Source organism: Rhopilema esculentum, chromosome 11 (genome assembly GCF_057945365.1).
Source record: "Rhopilema esculentum isolate cy_ngs chromosome 11, ASM5794536v1, whole genome shotgun sequence".
Lineage (NCBI taxonomy): Eukaryota > Metazoa > Cnidaria > Scyphozoa > Rhizostomeae > Rhizostomatidae > Rhopilema > Rhopilema esculentum.
Window position 1 is genome coordinate 2,747,610 of NC_142825.1, and position 17,442 is coordinate 2,765,051.

Here is a 17,442-nt window from a genome sequence, read left to right on the forward strand (position 1 = left end):
TGGGGCTTATTCGGGGATGGGCGTTTATCAGAAAAATTTGCTTCCAAGGAGGAAGCGAATTCAAGAAATGGATGATACGATGAGGTGCCAATTCGAGGATTTATGGTAACAATTTTTTAAACTATTTCGCGCCATTTCAAACCGAGGGTATCTGCAATAGAGGCCTGTAAAGGACACGCAAACGATTACACGTCTACCGAGATGGAGACCAAACTTTGCTCAAAATAGTTTATTATTGTTCAAAGGAAGGTTTTTCAAGGTACAATTACGGTACAGTGTTTTATTTTGGCAATAGAAGAAATAGAAGATGGTTCTTCTTACGATGATTGCACGATTGGTTGATGGCCTACCTTTGGCAGCATCAATACCTCCAGATGAACAGGTGAGCATTTCGAGAAACCTAATTGAATTGATCTTTTTAATAGTTTTGTGGTTACTACTTTACTAACAGTAGGTTGAGTAGTTCTAATTATTCTGTTTTGACAGTCTTTAGGTTTGCTAAAAGGGCTCTTGAGCAAGCAAGTAAAGCTCTACACAGAAACGAAATAAGTTTCCATAATCATGTTGCAGCCAGACAAGGTTTTATTTGCAAACACACTTGGTCTGCAATCTTTACAATAAAATAGGAGGCATCTTAGTGATCAGTTTAGTGATAAATGGCCAAAAATCCAATGATTACAGAATGGAACAAAGTCCATGTCGTCCCCAACTGCCAGTCTGCAGAGCTTGGCAGTTCTCGACAAGATCTTGTGTGTGCAAGAGCAAATATAAATGTGTGCATGTGTGCAAGTGTGCTGATGAAGTGTGCAGTGTGTGCACACTGTTCAATTTCGATCCCATGTGTGCAGCAAGCTTCTAATGGGCAAGGTATTTGTCAATTTGTCTCACTGTGTGCACAGAAATTATTTCTGCAAAAGCGCTTTCAAGCATTCCACAAAATTGGGCCAATCATATATTTTGTATGATTTAATTTCAATTATTTTAATTCCATCCCTTGTAGTTAGTCAAACTTCTAAGTGGGGGTGTGGAATTGAAATGCAACTCCCTAAAAGTTAACTCAGTCAGTTGATTCTAACATAATTCAGTCCACAGAATTATTTCTACAGAGTAGATTCTTGACCCTATAATCATGCTTGGGCACAAGCCAGCTACTGTAGTTTCCCAAATAATCTTACTTTCTTTGATTCAGACCTTTTATGCCCCTTGTTAGTAACCGGCAATGCCTCTTCTTACCAGCCCTTGCTTAGGAAATTGAGAATAAACCAAAGACTGTAGTTTCTCAGAGAACTGGAATATGCTAGTCATTAGAGTTTTATTTCTGGGCATCAATGGATTTAGGGCAAGCATAGGTCATTTCAAAATATCAAATCAAAATACTGAGATATGAAATGAGCCAGGGCCATTCTGCAGTAATCTATAGGGTGTGGCCCTTACAAATTTTCCTGGGGGCCCCCAGAACCCCCCTTGTCAAACTTCACATAGCTTTCGGAATTCATTGAGGAACCCTAAAAAGCTGTGGCTCATATTTCATTCAAATGTATTTGTATGCCAGAGCTTTTCAAATCAGAAGCAGATTATCATTTAGAGAAACTCTATCTGCTCATAAAATGCACATAGCTAAAATCAGTACATTTTCTCTAATTTAGTTGTAGACAGCAACTTTTTTAACTTGTGACAATTAGATAGTTCTGATGTTGACCAACACAAGTTAAAGTTGTGTCATGAATACTAAAGTCCCAGCTACAGCATCAGCATTTCAAAGAAAATGTTGTTTAGACCAAGACATGAAAGCAACGTTTAAAAAATGTGGTCCTTAAAATTTTTTCAGTACTAAGAAAAATGTGAGTGCAGCCCCATGTTTTTGTGTGCATTAGACAAGCCTCTGAAAAAATCTTGTGTGTGCACATGCCACACTCTGTAGACTGGCCCAACTGTTGTTTTTTCATATTCTCTGTTCTGGGCAATTTTTTATCTGCCCTTCATGTTCAAATTAGTCTGTGCCAAAAATTTTTATGTTGTTTGGGCCGTCAGGCAGCGAATTATCCATTTTCAAAATTTAGCTTTTCCAATACATTTCAATGGAGATTGTTGTTGTGGTGAAATTTTTCACTAGAGCAGCAAATTTCAGTCAAATCTAAAGAAATATCTAAATATTCAAAACAAAGTAACTCACGATCGAACAGTTCAAGCAACATGAAGTTCTCAGTATAAACTAATTTCAAGATAAGGATTTCAAATCTGATGTCAGTTTTTGTAGTCTAGTAGATAGCAAGATGCAAAAAAAATGATATCAACCCAGACAAAACGGTGAATGGATGAAAAATCGAAAAAAAATTTGTGAATGATTTGGTACAACAGCAGGGCTGGGTAGTTCAAAATAAAGTTTTGTTTAATAAAATTTAAATTTTTGCAAGAACTGTTTACATATGTATTTACCTCATCTGATAGAAATGTGTTCACAGATCAAATGCATAGCAGTTGGGCCCATTTGAAGACCTATCTGTTGCTTTTCAATATGAGAGATCCAACCTATTCAGAATCTCAAATCTCATTTTTTTTATTCACATACCAAGTTTAAACATTATCACAACAATTTTTCAAATGAACTAAAAATTTAACAACTGTAAAATAATTGATTTTAAGACATTTATGATGTTCCCCCATATAATCTGGTTCTCATTTATTAAAAAAATATTGTCCTTTGACTTGTTACAGTCCAACAAAGTGCTGTCTGGTTTTCAAGAAGTTTCTTATAATTACTATAATGTTACTTTTTTCATCAATGCATATTACAATTTAGTCATTTCTAATATGTCAAAATGAAACAACTTAAGATCACAATTGCTTACAATCTAGTTAGTTGCAAGACTCAAAAAACTATTTTTATTGTCCTTTTGTAGTCTGGGAGAGATGTGCAAGATTACCAGTCACAAGCCAAGAAATTATTCAAGAAGTTAAATGAAAGGTCTCCATCAAAGTGCAGCATTGAAACTGGTCCATTTGTGTTTCAGTAAGTTATAATATTTCTATCATGTTTAGGTTGATTTATTAGTGTGTTTGTAGCTCCTTTCCAAAATGTACAGGTACAGAGAAACCAATCATCCTTGTGTGTGTATAACATTTGCAAAATTGACAGCGATGACGCCACTTGAATTGTACAAAAAATATGTTGCAGAAAAAATTTTTTGAAAACATTTGGTCCAGTTATGGTATAAAGTTGGTCATCGACCATGCAACCAAGGCAATATCATGATTTTACTGTTTGCTTTTGAAAATGAAAGTGTAAGAAAATCCTTCACCTTTACTTTTCTTTTCAAACAAATTTGCATGCTTGACTTTTCCAAGAATGATTTTATGAAAGTCCTTTAAGGTGATATGGTTGATATTGTGCCTTTAACTTAATAGAGAAAACTATTTTAAGTTATTTTCCAAGCTGCCTTTTCTCCTCGATTGTTTTATAGAAAAATATCCAAGCATGTGTGATTTTTCATACTTGATGGCATATATGAATTCAGTTAAAAAGTCTGGATTTTTGCACCTAGGCCATTATGTTCTTAGTTGAGACTGGCTTTCAAGAATCATTTCTCCATTTCCTCTAAAATTAACCTCAACTTCCTTTTACAAATTATCTTGTTCCTCCATTAATAAAAGCTTGATAATGATAATGATATAATAATTGAGAGAATATTTTTCTTTCCAGCTATTCAATTGACTCAGGAATATGTTATTTAGTACTTTGTGAAAAGACATTTTCGAAAAGATTGGCATTTGGTTATCTTGAAGATATCCAATCAGAATTTAATAAAGAATATGGTGGAGAGGTTGCTACAGCAACAAGACCCTATTCATTTATTGAGTTTGGTGAGCAGACTGTTTCATATTTAATTACCTAATACTTTTCTTTACCTGGTTGGTGACAGGAGTGGCAAGTGGAGCCCATTTTCAGTCCCATTTTATTAATGCCATGCTAGCTCCCTTAGCCATCTAACCTAACCATTGGGAATTGGTTATATCAAGTATAAGCTTAGCAGAGAGTTGCGTGAGTCCAAAAGGGCTGAATCTTTCCAAACCCATCTGAGCCCCATTTCCAGCCAATATCTGGCATATAGCAGATTTTTGTAATGGTAGTGAAACAAAATAATGATACTATATAAGAACATAATAAACAAGACCACTGACTTTTCTTCTAGATACCTATATTCAGAAGTCAAGAAAAAACTTTATGGATTCCAGAAATAGAAGAAATATGGGTCGGATCAGTGATGAGCTACAAGATGTGCAAAGAATCATGATGCAAAATATAGATGATGTTCTTCAAAGGGGTGAACAGCTGTCAGGTAATTTATGACTCGAGTTCATCTGATCTTTAAATTTTCAGAAAGTTTTAAAATTATTCCTTGCACAACAGTAAACCTATTACCAGTTTAGAGATTTTACTTTGAAGATATATTTTTATAGCTGACTTTTCTCTTTAATTGAATAACCTGCAACAGTATTTGGATACAAATTTTAACGAAGTTCCTACACCAGTAAAATATGTCTACATAAAACACAATGCAAGCTAAATTCATTTATGTTGGAGGTAAAATCAGCACTTCCCTGTATTACATATTTTTTGTCTTAGAAAAAGGTAATGAAATGTTATGTTTTTTGCCTTCTAGTGCTTGGAGAAAAGGCAGGTGAATTGAGATATCAGTCAGAGAAATATAGAAAAGATGCGAAATATTTGAACCTGAGATCAGCATATGCAAAATATGCTGCAATTGGGATTGTACTTTTCATCTTTATAATTTATGTAAGATACTGGTGGTTATAATTTATGTAGTTTTTCATTAGGAAAATCAATTATTCAGACATGGTTAAACAATACTCATTGCTAGAAGTGCAGGTTTTTTCTGATTCGGGAGAAAATTGCATTTGATCTAGAGATCCATTCTGAATAATATTAAAAGTATATTGTTTAATCTTTAAGTGATGTTCCTCAAGAGTTTGCTTCAAGCTGTCAAACATCTCATTCCTTATCAGAAAGTCTCTCTTTGCTTTGGATTATAATTTTTGTATCGTAAAATGTATTTACACCTTTTGACCAATTTAGCAGACATTAGTAAATTTGGCACAGTTCAAGTATATATTTCAAAGTATTTGATAATATACATTATAATCTGTCTTTAGATTCAAATTATTAGTGTCTTTAAATGTTATCATTGACAATACATGAATTGCTGCAAGTTTTCTTGTTGCTTGGTTCCTCTTTATTTCGGACGTTCAATAACAGACCTAAAGTGTACCAATTTTGTCTCAATCTGTTTTTGTTGGGTTATGTCTTAGCTACAATCCTGGCCAAAAATTCTGAGACACTTGCAAAAAAGGAAGCTACTTACAAATCACCTGTCTCCCCTTCCCCTCAAATCAATGTTGAGATTGGATTGGTATCTGATGTAGTGATCCCCGCTTATTCCGTAGCCATCTTAACCAACATTGAGTTTAGGTCACCAGCACATATGTGAAGATATAGCACGCGAATTCCTTTTTTGTTCAAATGTCTCAGCTATTTTTGGCAAGGATTGTAGTTAGCATTTGACAAAATTCAGACTTTCCTCATTTTACTTAAAAAGAAGTTATTGCTTATTGGTGTATTTCTTGAATATATTCAACTAAATGTTTGACAGCCATTGCAATCGGCTCCTCGTTCGTCTGAGATAAGATGTACCCAGTCTATGCTAGTTTAATTATAGGCCTCATTTTCTCTTGTCCAGTCATTTTCATAGAACACAATAACTGCCTATTGCTTGCTTTTAAGTAACAGCAAATAGCTTGCTTCAATAACTCTCTCAATACAGCCTGTACTAGCCACAGTTGACAGCTTATGTTAGCTCTAAAAGTTTTAGAGACATTGAAAAATCAAATTCATAATACTTAAAACTGTTGAAATACTGTTTAAGTGGCCTTATCAAAAACAAGTTTCTTAAAGAAGTCAAACAACAAAATCTAAATTCATGCTCATAAAGGTAAAGACTTAAAAATGTCTCGAAAATATTTCTGTCTTAAGATAGTTAACAAATCATAAGGGTGCTAAATGATTTTAATAAGTACAAAGAATGGGAAATGAAAATGTTTGTTCCTTCGCAAACCTGTTGGTTAGTTCATGTTGCTTTGGTTGTATTTCCAAATTGTGTTTATTCGCGTTTGTCGTTCTCTTTTTAGGGTGTCGACAAATTTCTTCGTTGAAACAATTGTTTTCCTGTTGTTAAGTAAAATAGAGTTTGAATGCAATTAGTGACACTGCAACTTATAAAGTGTCACGGAATAAATCATACTTTTACTTTGATTCTTAAAGAAGTGACAGAAAGGCAATCGTAAAAACTATATAACGTGACGCAGTTTAAAAAACATTTTTGAACAAGATAGCTGATTGAAAAAAATTTGTGGTTTAGGCGCCATAAGAAATCCTTGGAGAGTTACAATGAATTTGATACGAGGCTTATTGTCGAAAGTTATAATGAGCAAGCGAGTATGTTGAAACTCTTTTTGATTAACGAAAATATGCACATAGTTACTCTGTCTGGGCAATGGAGATAGAATTCTCCCCTATCTCTATGGTCTGCCTTTAAAAGATCTTGCATAAAATGCTATGGTACGCTATGGTTAAGTGTTAATTGCATGCTTACGTCACACCAGATATTTCATCAATCAGCCCTTTCATCAACAATGTACCACTGGCATAGTAATCTTCAACTGTTTTTTGTTGCTTTTTTTCTCTTTCTTCACTTTCTATTTCACTATCACCGTTTCTGCTAGAGAATAATCAATCATAAGTTTAGTATCTGAGATCATTTTAGAGCTGGCCAATGAGTTGAAGTTTTACTATTCAGCCCAATTTAGCTAAAAATCGCATGATTGCTAATAGCGATGAATTTTGCATTAATTAAAATCAGTAAATAATTCGCTATTTTAGCCCTGTGTTTTATCATAACAGCTGGATTATTCTGCTACTGTGAATCTACCAAGTCTTGATCATGACCAATGCTGTGTTACTGTGTGTGAGTCCCTGCTAACGTATTATTTTAGATACCTTCTACCCAAAGTACTTCAATAATAATCAAAATTTTAGTAAAATTTTCTTCTGATTAAGCAAACGAGCCGGAATTGATTCCTCTGAAAATATTGCAACCGAAATATTTTTCTAAACAAACTTTACAACCTAGAAAATTGCTAAAAATTAGTATTTCACCGAAAGTTTCCTTTGAATTATAAGGATACCAGAAAATTTATGTTTCCACCTACTTTGACTAAGGTTGTCAATAATTTCTCTAAACAGCATTTCAAGAGCTCTTCATACAAAGATTTTCTCTAGATTCTGCTTAGGGACTACCCATCAAATCCGTTTATTTGGTTGACATTGCACATTTTGGCTTTGTAACCTTAATAATGTGATTTATGTTGAGAATACAATAATTTTAAGGAATTATTCCATTTCTTTATTCACTATGGTTTATTTCTCCTTAAATTTTCGTTCTTCTAGAAGTTTACGTCGAAACAAAATTGTGGCTGATAATGTGTCAACTAAAAACGAATTCACTGAAATTTTAGTACCGGATTTTCTTGTGCCGAACGTGATTCAATGCCCATCTTTTCAAAGGTTTTTAAGATATCAAACTTGCAGGGAAAAAAATTAAATTAATGATTATGAGTGACTGGACAACTTTGAAATATTTTGCAGACGTCAGAAAATAATTTGAAAACTCACTTGATCACCATGCTCAACATTTCGTCGTCTAGCATATTGAGTTGAGAATCAGTCATCATTTCATCTTTGTCGAAATCAATCAACTCCTGTGTTGCTGTTTCTTTTCCTGGGAGATTCTTATTCTTTATTATAAACGAATTCCCCTCCATTTGCTCCGTGATTATACAACTACCTACCTTCTCTTTTACAGATGAAAAACATTGCTTGTCAGTGGAACTTTCTGAATTGTCTTGGATGCGACTAATAATTGTAGGACAATCTTCAACATTTGAATTGCCTTTTTCTTCACTGTTTTTCACTGTACAGCCAGATTCTAACTGCAGATCAGTTTTTCCGCAGTTTTCATTCAGATATTCATCTCTTGCTTCCTCGGCTTTCTCCACAACATAGGGTGTTGTTGATGCTACTTCAGACATCAATATTTTTGGTGTAGATGACATGTTATCGTTGATATTCTTAACTCCATTTCCATCTTTCACTACGTATAATTGATCTGTTTTAAGCAGATATTCACTTGAATCGCCTTGTTTTGATTGACTATTCTCAGCAAGTCTCGAGGTGGTGCTTTTTTCCTTGTGATTGACAGCTTCAAAAGAAGATTCTGTTTGACGATCTGAAACTGACTCTTCATGTTTCAGCCCTTCTTCCTGGTTGATTCCTTCCTCCATCTCCAATACTTCTTCCTTTCCTGGAAACAGCTTCTCATTCACAATATCATTTGCCTCTTCAACGACAACTGGTAAACACTCCGAGTTTTTTTCCTTTTCTCTTTCAACTACCTTCTCACTGTCATTCACTTCTTTACTCTCTTCTTCCAGCTGCTTAGGGTTGACATTTGACTCTTCGGCTGAACCTGTAAAGCAAGGCACTTCAATGTTTCCATTGAATTTTTGCTTTATTATATTTTCACATGACTGTGATGTTTCTAAAAGAAATCAAATTTATAATGAAAAACACGTTTTACCTATACATATCAATTGGTTATGAACACACGCTGGATTATCTAAAATTCCAATTTTAGGAACTGTACGACCAATCGTTTTGCTGAAGACATGCTAATGGAAATTGCCCTTGAAAGGGCATCATCACATTTTCCAATAGGTCCAAACATTTTCCCCTGAGCATTTTCCTGACTATAATATTGAAGCAAAACCAGATTTTGATCAAAATTTAAGAATATTAAAAGGTATTTCAGAGTAAGCATTTTTACTGCCCAGCAAATGCTCTGCAAATAAGAGTCCTCCACCCTAACAGGGTGTAGCAGCGTACTGCTGTTTAAAGGTATAAAGATCTTACTAGCATCCAAGCCTTCATGGCCGCTATCTTGCACTTCCTTTTCCGCTGCTTCGTGTACACGCTGTGAACTCTTTTGTACGCAATTTTTAGAATCATCCGTTTGATTACTGTTCATTTCATTACATTCTAAGTTTGTGTTGTTAATGGACGCATTTTCCGCTCCTTTTGACACATCTTTTGCTGATGAAGCCTCCAATTCAATTACCAAACTTCTTGTCAGTACTTCCCCTATGGCTTGCTCCTTTGATGAAATCTGCGTGGCAAAGAGTTCTTATTTAAAATAATATTTTTCTACAATCACTTAAAGAGAAAAACTCATTAACATACAACTACTGTGACTATCATGGCGGCAATAGACTCTAGGTCGTCGAAGTTTCGAACATGAAAGGCACTTACAATTCAAAAATTTACAACATTCTAAATAGAAAGAAACTTCAAAGGAAAGTCAAGTTTCTGTCTCACATTAGATGTCAGGCAACGATTTCATTCAGCGAGGTTATCAAATAACAACGATATCAAGTAAATGTTTGGATCTTATATTTGCGTTGATAGAAAATTATGGTCTCATTTTCGTTTTTCAGATTTTGTTTGAATGTCAGAAGCAAAAGAGAAATAATGCAGAGTACATATCTAAAAACATGAATTGCAATGGGTGTCTGATTTTGAAACCAATCGATAGAAATTAACATGACAAACTATTATTAGGACTCCGAGAGACCCTATGCAATATAACGCTCATTTCGATAGTTTTTTCAATAACTTTAGCGGCTTGGCCACCTTTCCCGACAAATCTCAATAATATGCGTTGATGCAAAGGAAAATATGGACAAACAGGAATATGTAGTATGAAGAAGCCAATGAACAAATGGACAAACAGGAACATGTAGCATGAAGAAGCCAATGAACAAATGGACAAACAGGAGTATGTAGTATGAAGATAATACGTTATCTCGCCCTCTGGTGCAAAGAGATATTTCTGGAAAGTTCAAAGACCAGCATTAGGAAGCGTCTTAAACAAAACGTTGAATCAAAATTTTGATACCTGAATCATCTCAGAATCATCTATTTTTCTAATTTTTGTTGCTTTACTTTCAGCTATGCCATCGACCACATCCACTGAGGTAGGTTTTTCACCTGACCTTGTTGCTTTACCAAAAACAGGCACATATTTTTGGGTTGACGGGTTTTCAGAAAGATTGTTGTCCTCTTCTTCCGCTTTAGTAGGGTTGGATTGAACCTTGAAAATAATATGTTATTCTTTAACACTTTTATTATTTTCCACAAGACATGCATAGCCTAGTGGCCCTTCTTTTAATTAATAAATTATTGACATACCGCAAAAGCCCTATTAAGCCACTCTCTCCATTAAGCCCCATCTCTATTAAGCCCCCTCTCTAATAAGCCCCTCCTTATCAAGCAAAAACTTAAAAGAAGTCCCCACTCTCTGTTAGGCCCCCCTCTTTAGTCTTTGTTGGAAAACAAGGAAAAAATGTGCATTTAGTGAGTCTCTTGACGGGTGTGATGATATAAGATCGTGTGCATTAAATACGACCCATGTAAAGACTTATTCTTGTGCGCCTAGAAGTCAGTTGAAATTTATTTAGAAAATGTCCCAGGGTTATCCCGCATAAGAACCTTATAAGTGGTTAACTAGACTTTCGAAGCTGCTAGCAAAGTTTTCTGTGAACATTTGTATGATATTTTTATAGCAAAGAAATAGAAAAAGGCATTATCAAAACACTTTTTATTTCATTTTTTTAATAAGCTCCCCTCTAGGACTGAAAAAAGTAAGCCTCCCGGGTGCTTAATAGAGCTTTTACGGTAAGTATAATAATATTTGCTGTTTGATTTGAGATCAAATTATCTGTAGGTACTTCTTTACAAATTGAAACATCGAAATAAAACTTGTCTTGTACTTGTTAAAGAAAGTATTTGACTTAAAAAATAAACAATTGTTGTTAAAGGCAATGGCAACAATTAGGACAAGATCTTGGAATCGCAAGGCTGTGTAGAAGAACTTTTTAAAATGTAAAGGAATTTTATCTTGCACTGAATTCGAGCGTTCAAAGACATTATATGGATTGAGTTAAGTATATTAAGGAATTGTTCTTAGGTTAATATAAACAAATGTATGACTTGGCTCGACAAAAATACCTTAGGCCTAAGAAATGGCAACCATAACACGATTTTGCATTATACTTTAATGAGGCCAAGAATATTTCAAAACTTGCATTGCTGCCCTTATCATTTACCTGTCCTGAATTCCTTTTCCTTGTTCGCCTCTGTGGTTTCATGTTAAATAAGCCAAAGAGAAAAGATATTTCACTACTGTCTTTAATATTTCACCATTGTTTTGTAGCTGATCACGCAATCAGAAATTGAATTTGGCGCGAAGATGACAGCAGGACCCAGACCTCCTTATCTTCAAAAATTCAAATATTTGGTTGTCATCTATAGTGCATAATTGTGAATCAAAAATGTTTCAGAAAGTAAAGATTTTCTACAAGAGCATCAAACTAATTTTTTATTCTAGTAAATTGCAAATTCGACTTTTGATGATGTTGCAAAATGCTCAAGAAGGAGACTATTTAGATAATACAGCATTTTTGACCAATAGCTTCTCTATAAAAATAAAATACTATTAACAAATACCAAATATGATACAATCTAGATAATATATTCAAATCTAAAGAAAATATTGGGAATAACATTTAACAAATAATGATAGGGCTACGTTTACATATGCCATTGGTTTTAACCATTTTGTCCTTAGTTAAGCAATTATAACCACTTGAAAAATGTTCTTCGTGCGTTCTTCTGGAAGAAGCAAGGAATACATTAGGTGTATTTTCTTGATCTCTGGTGCTTATAAAATTGGACGTTCTATAAGCAGAGGTGCGTCTAGCATCATTGACGTCATGCCCAAAGCTTTCAGTTGGCGGCGATACGTGATGACTTTCTGAACTTCTCCTCCGAAGGGGTTGCACTTCCGTGTACGGCTCAAAGTGTGACAGGCGATGGTGCTCTCGTAATGGACCAGGTGAAGACATTCTGGTCATCGAGAAGTCGATGGTTTGCTGTTGAAGTGTGCTTTCCGGACGTGGAAGGTATAGGAGCCCGGTTTCGAAATGACAGCTGCGATGAACCGGTTGAGCATTCACCAGACAGGGCAAGTTGCAAGGAACTGCGATGGTGCTTGCAAACGATGTTTGTTGTGCTCTCTTGTGAGCTGAGTTCCAGTAATCTCTCTTCAGTTTCATGCGACGATTCTGGAACCATGTTTTCACTTTCTTCTCAGACAGACCGAGTTCCTCCGCCATGTCATACCGCTCTTGTGGGTTTGGATATTGGGATTCTCGGAATTTATCTTCAAGCTGTTGTAGTTGATTCGTGGTGAAAATGGTGCGAAGTCGCTTGCTTTCTGCTGAAAGAAAAGAATTATCTGATTAGGTAATGATTAAATGCAGGTGCATGCTAACAAGGAAATAAGCGATGTGTTATCATGAAAAATGCTTTATATGCTTTCTATGTGAAGTAAAAATTGCTATTTATCAATAAAACGGTATACAGATATCACTTCTATAGAGAAAGAGTACAGTAATGTGCTGTATCGAAAACATCACGTAAGTCACTGTCTACCAACCTGTTTGAGAATGCGATCCGCGTTTCTCAGGTAAAGTGTCCTTCTCAGTCGTAGAGTCTGATGTCGCATGTTTCACTTCTGCCTGATTCGGGTTTCCAGCCTCGTCAATTTGTCGTCGTACCCTCTTCCTTTCGATGTCCGATGAAAGTATATAGTCGATACTGAATCGCAAGTGATTGCGAGATTGCTGTTGTTCCATTTCGTTTTATCTTGTGACGTCTCTCGTAGTCTACCTTTCAGCTAAAGAAGGATGGCAGATATGATCCACCATCTATCCCATACCACCTTATATGAGGTATTATAGCTCTCCTCTTTTCAGTCGGCACATCATCACAAAGGTGCGGGATCATTTGATCAGGCACATTTCAAAGACTTAGCGCCATTGTTTAGCTGTCCGGATAAACAATACTTTGGGGCTCTGATTGGAGGGTTGAAGTCAAACAATGACATCTTAAGGCTGCGGTAAGGAACGGCATTGCGGCGTGTTAAGGTGGCGCTACTGTTAACTTTTACCGCGAATCTTTATGGCGGACGGTGTCGGGGTGCTAATAGTGGCGGCCCTTGATAAATTTCGAGTAAAGGTAGTTGTTTGAGCATTGTGTAAACCTTTTGACTTGCCGCTTGATGTCAAGGTACCGTGTTACCATGGTCGTATGAGACAAAGGGGCAGGGAGGGCTGCAGCGCCCGAAATCAAGCCAAATTCATGGCAAAATTTGGGCAGTCCTATCTCATTCAAGAAATGATACTTGGATGAAGTCCTCCTCCCTCTTCCTTTAACTGTTATTATCGGCTACGCCCTTACATGTCACCGCATTTCTTTGCACCGAATATTTGAGATATTTCAGATCTCGAGGGAAGAGAGACAAGTACTGAAACTGTAGACGCTTCTACTGGTAAGAAAACCATTGCAATAAGAACCGCTAGGGTGGCAGCCGATGATGAGAACAAGATTAACGCAAATGGATTAGCTTCTAGCGAACGTAAATAAGAAATAGGCAAGTGTAATGGGTACACTTGAATGCTATTCAAGGGTAAGTTTCTGACAGGCTCGCATCCTATCTACCCTGCAGCAGATACAGGGCATTTTTTAACATGCTCAGTGATGGGGGAATCGCCCCACCGGATACTACGAGTACTCCCACCAATGAGTAGCAAAATGCTCCTTTTACCCCAGATTCCAAGCTACTATGGGCCCAATAAAAACAGAATATTCTCTTTTCTATCATCACCATCTTTTGATGAAATAGTTCCACTACTGGAAACTGTAGAACAAGCAATGCCTTCAGTTTGGAAGACACCCAGATTCTTCACATTAAACTTTTCAATGAATTATATTTCCTTGTATGGTTTCTAAGCTATAACATTTCATTAAAAGTTGCCAATTTTGTTTTTAAAAAATATGTTAGAACGTTTTAAAGAAACTTTGTAATACGATTACAGTAATAGTAATTACTGTCAAATCTCGAAGCCTTACGACTACTAAGAAATTAGTATGGAAACATCATAATGTCGTGGACATTATGCTAAATGTTATAAATTGCAACTCATGCTGTTGTCCAGGGGCAAGCGTACTCTCTAAAAGACATTCTCTTTCTGTATGGATCACTGGGGGCTAATTGTTATGACCTTAAGATTTTTTGCCTCAACTGGCGCCAACTTTTGTGCCTTATTCAGTGTAGGCAAAGTAAAACAAAAAAAACCGTCATTCTATGAAAGTTTTTATAGATTGTTGTAAATTGTATGAAAACTCGATTATTGCTCCCAAAATGTTGTACTGGCCTCGTTCGACTAGTCTAAGAGCAGCCTCCGAATGGCGGCACTGGTTGTCGGTAGTCTTCATAAATAGTACATGAAAGATCCCGCGCTCTCATATCAAACTCCATCTCAGAATAAAAATTGTTCCATTATCACCTGGAATCGGGCTGAAGGAATGCGAAGAAATAAATCTTAGTATTGATCTGCATATACCGACCAACTTGTTTGTCTTCAATGTGTTTCTTTCATATCAACCTACAATCACTACCAAAATTACTTAGAACACCCAGCACTTTGCGCTGTGCTTTTCTATTTTTAATTTGTTTTCCTGAATACAACTACTTCCGTCCCCCTTTCTCCCTAAAACAATGTTGAAAGTATAGAAAAATATCAAACAAGCCACAAGAAATAGCATACTCCATAACCCCTTCCCATTTTCTATAGTAATTCAACATTGTTCTTTGGGGGAGAGGGGGGTGGCTGAATTTGCCTTTGAAAACTGACGTTAGTGTTCCAAGACTTTTGACAGTGATTGTAGGTAATACTTGGGAAGAAATCAAGATTTTGGAGGCCCTGTTCAGTATCAAACTGACTATTAAGATGTATTCATGATTTATGCATGGGCCTGTTAATGGTGTTTTTTTAATCGTATCTTACTTGACTCATCTCTAGTTTTTATCAAAAAACCTTAAGGACTCTTCTCTTCCTCTTTTACTATTCATGATATGTATCAATGATCTCAACAGAATACCTATTGGATACGTATGCCAGCAATACCAGTGTCTTCAAGACTCGGATCGACTTGATAACTGCTTGGTTTTAAGAATATTCAGAAACAAAGAGGACCGACTCTAAACTCTTGACGGTCTGAAAGATGGTAACCAGTCCTGAAATCAGAAAGGGGGCATATTTGTGCTGCATTTTACCATTATCACTAAGAGAAGTTTATATGGGAATAGGAGGAATACTGAATCTCTCAAAAGCATCTTCCTGAGTGACAATACAACTGATTATAAATCACAATGTGTTTATAATTGAAATAATTATCACGTTGTGATTTTATGCTTTTATTGAAAATAAAGTTTTATATCAGCTCAATATCGCAATTAAATTGTGAAATAGTATGAAACCTCTAGTCCAAGATATACTTGCTCGCTCCTTACCTGCTTTACGAAAATATTTGTCAATTTCCATTCAACTATATTGAGATATTTGTAATTCATTCGTCACTGACAGTTCTCCTTCCAAGAAAATTTCACTACGCTTCCTTCTTCAAGACAGCAAAAATACAAAAAGGATATAAGATGAACTAAGACATAAGAAAATAACAGTTTGCTTTGATCATATCTTGAAACTGGAAAGCAAATAAGATTCAGTTTAGTGCATTTGGTTTTAAAATTCCACTATCTACATACACTGCACACTAGGTACCTTATATTAAAAACTTTCAAGAATATAAATAATTAACATATTGACCTAAAAACACAATACCCGTAAGAAAGAAGAAGGATACATGGCATTAGTGGAAGAAGAGCTCTTGTAATAGAATTCTATCGGTAGCAAAGCTAAAACCAAAGACACCAACCTTTTAACAGATAACAATATGGAATCTTGTTATGATTCCAACATTTTATGCAGCTGGGTAAGTTGCAAACACATATAATGGAAACACTTATGTTAAAACAAGTAGGTTTTGATTTTTGACAAAATTCATGTATGGTGGGTGGCCCATTAACATCTTTAGGGGTGTCATTTTAGCACAAGGCTCCGTGGTAATGTACTGATCCGCGATCTTATGGGATGGTAATGTTTGAAGATATTATTTTTCATCCCCGTCTTTCATAATTTTGATAGCAGATCACATAGATTTAAAAAGATAAGAAAGCCAATGGGAGAGACTTTATAAACGGATCCATGAGCGAAGTTTTTCAAAATTTAAGCTGAAAAAGACCATGTTGCTTTGGGTTTTGGACCAAGATTTTAAGATATGAGCCACATTTTACTCTTTTCCTATTTTTCTCTGATGGTGGTTTATATTCAAACAGGATTGATATTTTCAGCTTCCCAATAGCTTCATCGATTAGGGATGGAAGTAATAAATGCAAATTAGGAAAAGAGAAAGACCAAGGACAGAGCCCTGTGGAACTTTGCTGGTAACATTATGAGAACTTGAGTTTGATCGAATTGCAGAAACACAGTGCTTCCTATCTGAGAAACAGGAATGAAGACAGCTCTTCGTATTCTTTGCTGTTCAAGCTTGAACTAAACCTTTGGGGGGTAAATAATTTCCAAAATTTACTTCAAACAATACAAAAATCGCACTGCTCTTGGTTTTTAGCATGTTTAGTCCCCCCCCCCTAAGGTTTGAGCCCTCCTCAATCTGTAATATAATCCGCGGTCCTTGGTGTCCAGCCTTTCCTACACAGCATCGAGCACTTTGTGACAGTTATTTTAAGGAAATTACTTTAGATATCTTTCCTCTTTAAAGGGAATACCCTGGAGTGTTGACTCGCCAAAAACAAATAATCTATATATTATCGCAACTAGAATGGCTAAACAAAGTCACTGTTACGTTTTTTGATTTTCCCTTATCAAACAACCTGTCTGGATCAACAACTAATCCTCGAATCCGAAACAGTGCTAAACCAATTTGTTTAGTTTAGCAGATACACAAAATGATAACAAGTACAAAACTGAGTATTGTTATTCGAAAAGAAGGGAAGTAGCGAAAATGGCAAGGAAGGAATGTGGTTCTGGTTCTATTCCAAAGGCGAACCTATTCTGTCGCAAGATCCCTAAATCGGCTCATTATTTCTCCTGATTAACAAATAATGATATCCTTGTTTGACAAAAAGTGATTTAGTTTCGATCATCACAACAAAATTAGCAGAGTCGTGAATGGTACATAAATTATCCTTATTATCCACTAAAGTTTAGAAGCAAGAGTTAAAAACCTCTGAAAGGAAAGATATTTGAAAATCAAACTTTATCGCAAATTTG

At 35.6% G+C, this 17,442-nt stretch overlaps 1 protein-coding gene across 1 annotated transcript; it reads left to right on the forward strand.

The window, feature by feature from the left end:
- The first annotated feature begins 150 nt into the window (after positions 1–150).
- On the forward strand, positions 151–5,224 carry LOC135693428 (vesicle-trafficking protein SEC22b). Its single transcript, XM_065211913.2, has 5 exons — positions 151–382; positions 2,901–3,010; positions 3,701–3,861; positions 4,191–4,337; positions 4,662–5,224. The coding sequence occupies exons 1-5, from the start codon at positions 308–310 to the stop codon at positions 4,814–4,816; spliced, it is 648 nt and encodes a 215-aa protein (XP_065067985.1). The 5' UTR covers positions 151–307; the 3' UTR covers positions 4,817–5,224.
- The last annotated feature ends 12,218 nt before the right edge of the window (positions 5,225–17,442 follow it).

Coding starts and splice junctions, on each gene's coding strand:
- LOC135693428 (XM_065211913.2), top strand. CDS start 308: ATGGTTCTTCTTACGATGATTGCACGATTGGTTGATGGCCTACCTTTG. Junction 3,011..3,700: donor ACTGGTCCATTTGTGTTTCA/GTAAGTTATAAT, acceptor TTTTCTTTCCAG/CTATTCAATTGACTCAGGAA. Junction 3,862..4,190: donor CTATTCATTTATTGAGTTTG/GTGAGCAGACTG, acceptor CTTTTCTTCTAG/ATACCTATATTCAGAAGTCA.